Here is an 8,201-nt window from a genome sequence, read left to right as displayed (position 1 = left end):
ACATCTCCACCTTCTTGTTGTCTGTTTAACATTTTTTCAGAAGTGTTGTGGTTTGTTCAGATGGAACTTTGCAAACTTAATCTTAAGCTTCCTGCTGAATCTCTTCTAAACAAACCATGCTTGTTCGGTCTTTTTCTGTACTCTCATGAAATGTAACATTGATCCTGCTAACAGAGACTGTAACACCAAACCAGCCACACTCCATAACCCTCTACTACTGTCCACAAGTTAAATATTCTAATATGTATTTCTCTGTTTTCACAGTCTTTGCTCTCCATTTGGACTTCAGTTTCATGAAACAAACCTGATAAAGCTGGTTTTAGGACACTGCTCATGAGGTTGAAACAATGCTGGAGGCAGTGAGAGAAGAGAGGAAGGAGGACTGAGTAACTCGGTGATATTGGCAGGTAATAACCAGGTGAAGTGATGGCGGCGTGGCTGGGCCGGTTGTCTTTGGGAAATGCCTGGTACAGCATGTACTCCCGCCTACTACGGACCAAGCCTGTGGGCTCTATGGCTCACAGCTCAGACGAGGTTACTGAGATGGAAGAGGGGTCTGTGGTTGGACTGGCAAAAGTTCTGACCACTGTGGACTTGGTTTCGCTCGGGGTGGGCAGCTGTGTCGGCACAGGGATGTATGTGGTTGCTGGACTGGTTGCCAAGGCGATGGCTGGGCCAGGGGTCATCCTGTCTTTCATCATTGCAGCTGTGGCATCCGTACTGTCAGGTAAAAGACTCAGAAGTGACCAATGATTCAAAGTAATAACTCAAGAGGAACCCTGAGAGACACATTTGTGATTGCTGGCTGTTCTCAATGCCTGTGCCTCATCCGTGCACCAAGAATCACAGTATTATAAAGCATGTTGTTTTAGGGAGTAAAAAATGGTGCAATCAGCAGTGAACTGCGAGGAAAATGATTAGTAAATTAGTCTTTGTGATTCATTTAAATGTTTCCCTCCCCAAAATTTTGCAGTCTGTAATGGAAACCAACAGAAATATACAAGTTCCAAAAAAGTTGGGAACCTGTTTAAAATATAAACAAAAACTAAATGCAATTATTTCCAAGTCTCCTAAACTCATATTTTATTCCCAAAAGAACATAAACATGATTGATGTTTAAACTGAGGCATTTTAGATTTCATGGAAAATATCAGCTCAATTTGAGTTTTTTAAATATTAGCTTTTGAATTTAATGACAGTAACACATCTGTAAAAAACAAACAAAAAAAGTAGTTCCAGGGTGATGTTTGGCACGGTGGGAAAAGTAGTTCCAGGGTGATGTTCGGCACGGTGGGAAAAGTAGTTCCAGGGTGATGTTTGGCTAGGTGTAAAAAGTAGTTCCAGGGTGGTGTTCGGCACGGTGTAAAAAGTAGTTCCAGGGTGGTGTTCGGCACGGTGGGAAAAGTAGTTCCAGGGTGATGTTCGGCACGGTGGGAAAAGTAGTTCCAGGGTGATGTTCGGCACGGTGGGAAAAGTAGTTCCAGGGTGGTGTTCGGCACGGTGGGAAAAGTAGTTCCAGGGTGATGTTCGGCACGGTGTAAAAAGTAGTTCCAGGGTGATGTTTGGCTAGGTGTAAAAAGTAGTTCCAGGGTGATGTTCGGCACGGTGTAAAAAGTAGTTCCAGGGTGGTGTTTGGCACGGTGGGAAAAGTAGTTCCAGGGTGATGTTCGGCACGGTGTAAAAAGTAGTTTCAGGGTGGTGTTCGGCACGGTGTAAAAAGTAGTTCCAGGGTGATGTTCGGCACGGTGTAAAAAGTAGTTCCAGGGTGATGTTCGGCATGGTGTAAAAAGTGGTTCCAGGGTGATGTTCAGCACGGTGTAAAAAGTAGTTCCAGGGTGATGTTCGGCACGATGTAAAAAGTAGTTCCAGGGTGATGTTCAGCATGGTGTAAAAAGTAGTTCCAGGGTGATGTTCAGCACGGTGTAAAAAGTAGTTCCAGGGTGATGTTCGGCATGGTGTAAAAAGTAGTTCCAGGGTGGTGTTCAGCATGGTGTAAAAAGTAGTTCCAGGGTGATGTTCGGCATGGTGTAAAAAGTAGTTCCAGGGTGGTGTTCAGCACGGTGTAAAAAGTAGTTCCAGGGTGGTGTTCGGCATGGTGTAAAAAGTAGTTCCAGGGTGGTGTTCGGCACGGTGTAAAAAGTAGTTCCAGGGTGGTGTTCGGCATGGTGTAAAAAGTAGTTCCAGGGTGGTGTTCGGCATGGTGTAAAAAGTAGTTCCAGGGTGGTGTTCAGCATGGTGTAGCATCTTTTCTTCTAACATGTCTGGAAACGTCTGTTAAGCGAGGAGACCAGTTGCTGGAGTTTTAGGAGAGGAATGTTGTCCCATTCTGGTCTGATGCAGGATTCTAGCTGCTCTACAGTCCGGGACCTTGGTTGCTGGATTTCTGCTTCCATGATGCTCCAGATGTTGTGTACTGGTGAAAGGTCTGGACTGCAGGCAGGCCAGTTCAGCAGCCGGACTCTTCTCCTGTGAAGCCATGCTGCTGTGATGGATGCAGGATGTGGTTCAGCATCGTCTTGCTGAAATCTGCAAGGCCTTCCCTGAAAGAGACGTTGTCTGGATGGGAGCAGATGTTGCTCTAAAACCTCCATGTACTTTTCAGCATTGATGGAGCTTCACAGATGTGGAAGCTGCCCACGCCATAGGCACTAATGCAGCCCCATCCCATCAGAGATGCAGCTTTTCACCTGTCCACTGATAACAAGCTGGATGCTCCCTCTTCTCTTTAGTCTGCAGGACACACCGTTCATGCTTTTTGGAAAGAATTTTACATTTTAAACCATCTGACCACTGGACAGTTTTCACTTTGCCTCAGACCATTTTAAATGGGTTTGAGAGTTTTGGTCCAGGAAGACAACAATATTTCTGGATTATGTTCACATCTGGCCTCTTCTTCGCATGATAGAGCTTTAACCTGCTTTTGTGGAGTTCAGGAAGAACTGTGTTCAAAGACAGTGATTTCTGGAGGTTTTTGCTTTTGCTAATTACTTTTTCAGCCTTTTCTGCCCCTGTTCCAACGTTTTAGGATGTGTTGCATGAAATGGTCAAATGTTTCAGCATCTGATGTGTTGTTCATGCTCTATTGGGAATAAAATGGGGATTTATGAGATTAGCAAATTATTATATTTGGATTTAAATTTCATACATTTTAAATCAGACTTTTAATGTAATCAATGAAGCTATCCTGCCTAAAAGAACAAAAAAGGAAAAACTTTAAACTTAACTTTCTTTTTCCTTCGAAGGAGTGTGCTATGCAGAGTTTGGTGTCCGGGTCCCCAAAACGACCGGCTCGGCCTACACATACAGCTATGTGACAGTTGGGGAATTCGTGGCGTTCTTCATCGGATGGAACCTGATCCTGGAGTACCTGATAGGCACAGCAGCAGGGGCCTCCGCTCTCAGCAGCATGTTTGACTCTCTGGCCAATCACAGCATCAGCAATTACATGATAACACATCTGGGCACGCTCAGAGGACTCGGTCAGTGCTAGAAAATTCAGTTTATTGCTTTTAAAATCATCAGTGAGTCATTAATAAGGATGAACGGTTGTTCAGCCTTTGTGAATGAATCAGTATATTTTCATTGAAATGCTGATGTGTCTGTCTCAGGTAAGGGCGAGGACACGTATCCTGACCTGCTGGCCCTGTTCATCGCCCTGCTGGTCACAGGGATCATAGCGCTTGGTGTGAGGAACTCTGTTGGCTTCAATAACATCCTGAATGTGGTCAACATGGTGGTCTGGGTCTTCATAATCATGGCCGGACTGTTCTTCCTCTCAGCAAGTAACTGGGAGAGTGGCAAATTCTTGCCATATGGCTGGTCAGGGGTGAGATACTGTGACATGGCTGCAGTTAAGAGGCATCATGTGCAGCTTCATAAAGAAAAGAATAAATATATTTTCTTTAGATGACTCTGAAACATCATCTTTATTTAGCGATTTGTTGTTCCTGTCCAGGTGATGCAAGGTGCAGCAACATGTTTCTATGCCTTTATCGGCTTCGACATCATTGCAACGACAGGAGAGGAGGCGAAAAACCCCAACACCTCCATCCCCTATGCCATCACTGCCTCACTGGTCACCTGCCTCACCGCCTATGTGTCGGTCAGCACATTACGTTGTTGTCAGTGTTTATGCTTTGAAGCAAAGGCCAAAAAATCTCTTTGAGCAGAAACATGGTTATTTTAATATTCTAATTTAATATTATCAGCTTATTATTATTTTAAAAACAGCATAATTGATTGCGTTTGATGCTTTACAACATTATTTATGCTAAAGTCAGCTAGGCTAGCTTTCACTTTCCGCTTTGGCTTTCTTTGCTCTGGACCGACATTCTGCTGCTCTGTGGTTTTTCAAAAATGCAATTAAGCTTCTTAATATAATGTAACGATAATAAAAGCACATTCTCAAATCTGTTTACATCCCTGATTTCCACAGGTGAGTGTGATCCTGACTCTCATGGTTCCCTACAACCTGATCGATGGCTCGGCTCCTCTGATGGAGATGTTTGCTGTGCACGGCTTCATGTGGGGGAAGTACACGGTGGCTGTTGGCTCCATCGCTGGTCTCACTGTTTCCCTGCTGGGCTCCCTGTTCCCGATGCCCAGGGTTATTTATGCCATGGCCCGGGACGGACTGTTGTTCAGGTGAGGCTTGAGGTGTGCAAACATCTGGGGACATCTGGGGGGTTTAACATGAGGTAATTTACTTTGTGTGTCTGTAACTGAAGGTTCCTGTCGCATGTGTCGGCGCTCACACACACTCCCACTGTGGCATGTGTTGTGTCTGGAAGCCTGGCAGCCATCCTTGCTCTGCTGGTGAGCCTCAGAGACCTGATCGAGATGATGTCCATTGGCACTCTGCTGGCTTACACTCTGGTTAGTGTGTGTGTGCTGTTACTGCGCTACCAGCCCGACCAACAGATCGACACACACCAGTTTAACTCTGAGGAAGACATCAATGGCCTGAAGTTCCAAGATGGTGAACCTGTTTCCACAAAAGACGACCAGACACTTTATGGAGAATCAGATCATGACGGGTCATCTTCTTATCACACTGGTGGGACTGAAGGGGAGGGAGACGGCTCTGATTTCCACACAGGCCATGCCTCGCTGATGAAAAGGCTTCTGGGAGGTCATTACTACACCCTGAGACTTCGGTTAGGAATGCCTGATTCTTCAGCACGGCCCACCCCTGCTTCTGGCCGCATAGTGACCAGATGCACCCTCCTCTTCTTCTTCACATCCTTCCTCCTGTGGTCCACTGTCATATTTGGTGTTGAGCAGGGCACAGGGGCCGGAGCAGTGTTTTCAGGTCTGATGGCCGTACTGATGGTTGGATCCTTGGCAAAGCTTTTGATTCTGATCATACAACAGCCAGAGAGCACACGGAGGCTGCCCTTCATGGTGCCATGCGTGCCCTTCATCCCTGCAGCGGCCATATTGGTCAACAGCTACCTCATGCTCAAACTGTCTCCACTCACCTGGGCCAGGTTCATCATCTGGTGCCTCATAGGTTAGTTTAAATATCCTTGATTGTAAATTAGCAGTAACACATGAAAACCTGCTGTGAAAATAATGACATCTGTTCTATCATGGTCTATTAAAACCATACTATATTAGCCATGTACACATGAAAGAATATATTATTTTCAAGTGGTTGTAGACAATGTAGCCCAAAGTTACTTAGTTAGATCTGCAAAGTCAGAAAGTAGTAAGTCCACCTTAAGAGAAGTTATTCTTTTCCACAGAGGACATGCTGCACTGCAACTGCCTGAAGTACTTTGTCACCTCGATATCTTTTTAGCTTTATTGTCAACAAGTATGGATGGAGGCATGGATGGATGGATGGGTGGGTGGATGGATGGATGGACAGATGGACAGATGGATGAATGGATGGATGGATTAAAAATGGGAGCATGATGGTGGGGATGCTTTTAAAGTGAGCCAGGAGAAAGACAGTTTCATCGTGGCCCATTGACATTTATTATGTATTTATTATGTGTCACGTTGTTGTTGTAATTTGATTCAAAAAATAATTTATAGATGTTAAAATATGACTTTTTAGAGGAGCTGTGGCATAAAAACAGATGATTTCCAAGAAATCACTGAACACTACAACTGAAACACTACTGAACAACAGCAATCCTGAACTTTCACACTCTGCCGCCCCCTAACGACAGCATCCGTCTTACATCCTTTCTCTACACTGAACTCTCTCCAGCCAGTAAAAGTCAGTCAGATGTTGGCTCTTGTTTTAAATCTTGCTCTGAAACTTTCTCTCTTTCTTTTCCTCTCTTTCTCCAATGATGTTCTCTTGCATTTTGTTATGAAATAGCCATGTTGCATGTTCAAAACGGTTAGATTCTTGATATCCAGTTGCTGATGTGTGATGTGGTGCTGTAGTCCAAAATGCAGCTGTAACCTGATGCGTTAGGCTGGAAGAAAACAGTGAAGTGCAGTTTCTCAGCCTCGGGATGCTGCAGGGCAGCATCGGCTCCAGAAATGTGCATAATGAATGTCAGTGTGCCATGGAAACAAGTCAGCAGCACAGAGTTGTAAGATCACAGGTTATGTAGTGTTGTTTACAATTATAATAGAATAAATTGGCTTTAGTTCCATCTTTCCAATTTTTTTACCTGTTTTATACTATTCATAGTTACGGAGGTGCTAGAGCTGTAAAGTCTAAACTTGACTGATCCAGTACTGATGGTGAACTGTTGCAGGATTTGGGAGCATGTCATTAAGCTTTGCATGTTTGATATTTGAAAACAATTGTTAAAGAGCATTTCATCAGGAGCTGTGTTTTGTTATAAAAGACTAGAAACCTGGATCTTTTTTGTCTGTCTTCAGGTCTGCTCATTTATGGTTGTTATGGAGTGTGGCACAGTACACTGGAGCTAAATGCCCGTGAGCAGCAGGCGCACTCCAGCTCCTACCAGCGCTATGATGACCACCTGGATGACACCTTCTCTGCTGACGTGTACCCCCAGGAACAGGATGAGAGGCCATACCAGGGTTGGTCTGCCCCAGATGAGAGGGGATACCACAACCAACAGCAGAACCAAGGTGATGACCAAGAAAGCGAGCAGCAGAGCCAATATGAGGATGATGGCGAGCAGTACGGGTACCAGTCTGGAGCAGGAGACCAGGATACAAGGGGCAACAGCAAGTCCAGAGGAAGGACCAATTACGGATTTGATGAAGATGACTGAACTAAGGAAGTTTCATACTTTTCCATCCACCAAAAAAGGAAAGAATCCCAAAATCTGCAAGCATGGATAAAATGTTTAATTCTGCATGTGATTCTGAATGAAATGAAATCCTACTGAACAAGATTTTATGTTGATATTAACTAATGAAGCGCACTGCAGCTGCAGAAGCTTCGTAGTTTGTGAGATTGGTCCCGTCTTCCTTCACAGCCCAATAACCCTGCTCTGCCGTGTTAGTGCTGAAGCTAAGCTCATATTACATGTTGTTGTGGTTCAACATTTGGCCTGATATTATTCCTGTGTGGTGTGAATGAAGAAAAACTGATATGAATCACTTCCGTCATTATTCAGTGGATTACATGTGGAGGAAGGCAGTGATGATGATGATGGAAAAATGACAATGTTTCAGGTTTCTTGAACAGGTATGAAGTTAAACAATGAGTGTGTAAAGCATTTAACTGTTGTACCCAACTTTGTTTTATTTTATTTTATTTTATTTTATTTTATTTTATTTTATTTTATTTTATTTTATTTTATCAAAATAAAAACTATTGATAAAAGATCTCTTATTCTAAAGGTCCCTAAAAGTTTAATATGAAAAAGAGTTGCTTCTTTTTATTATTTTATTTTATGCAGACATGTGGCTTACAGGTGGCATTTGTGAATTTAGTCTTAAAAAGTCACCACAAGGGGGCAGAGTTTAATAACATGAGGTGTATGTGTCTATTTCTTTCCAAGACTTGAGTAATTTATGTATTTCTACTTAAATTTCTGCTTTGTTTTATTTTTCTGCTTATTAAATTGTTGCGAGGAAGTGTGGTAGGGGAGACTCAGTTTATCAGCTCACTTTATCCCCATATAAAATCATATATATGGATAAGAAAATAGCTCATTAACAACAGCCACTGGATGAGAACACATCCATTCTGATCTTATTGTTGGAACTGCATATGCTGGATAACACAGCTATGTGTGTATTTTATGTTACACGAT

General features: G+C 43.4%; 1 protein-coding gene across 1 annotated transcript; it reads left to right on the top strand.

Moving 5' to 3' along the window:
• Positions 1-426: 426 nt before the first annotated feature.
• On the top strand, positions 427-7,622 carry slc7a14b (solute carrier family 7 member 14b). The gene is made up of 7 exons (XM_041968370.1): positions 427-727; positions 3,243-3,479; positions 3,609-3,826; positions 3,956-4,102; positions 4,436-4,644; positions 4,728-5,512; positions 6,850-7,622. Exons 1-7 carry the CDS (start codon positions 427-429, stop codon positions 7,209-7,211), a joined length of 2,259 nt encoding a protein of 752 aa, XP_041824304.1. The 3' UTR covers positions 7,212-7,622.
• Positions 7,623-8,201: the final 579 nt, after the last annotated feature.

The sequence above is a fragment of the Melanotaenia boesemani genome, chromosome 18, assembly GCF_017639745.1.
Source record: "Melanotaenia boesemani isolate fMelBoe1 chromosome 18, fMelBoe1.pri, whole genome shotgun sequence".
Lineage (NCBI taxonomy): Eukaryota > Metazoa > Chordata > Actinopteri > Atheriniformes > Melanotaeniidae > Melanotaenia > Melanotaenia boesemani.
This window is presented reverse-complemented; position numbering and strand designations above follow the sequence as displayed.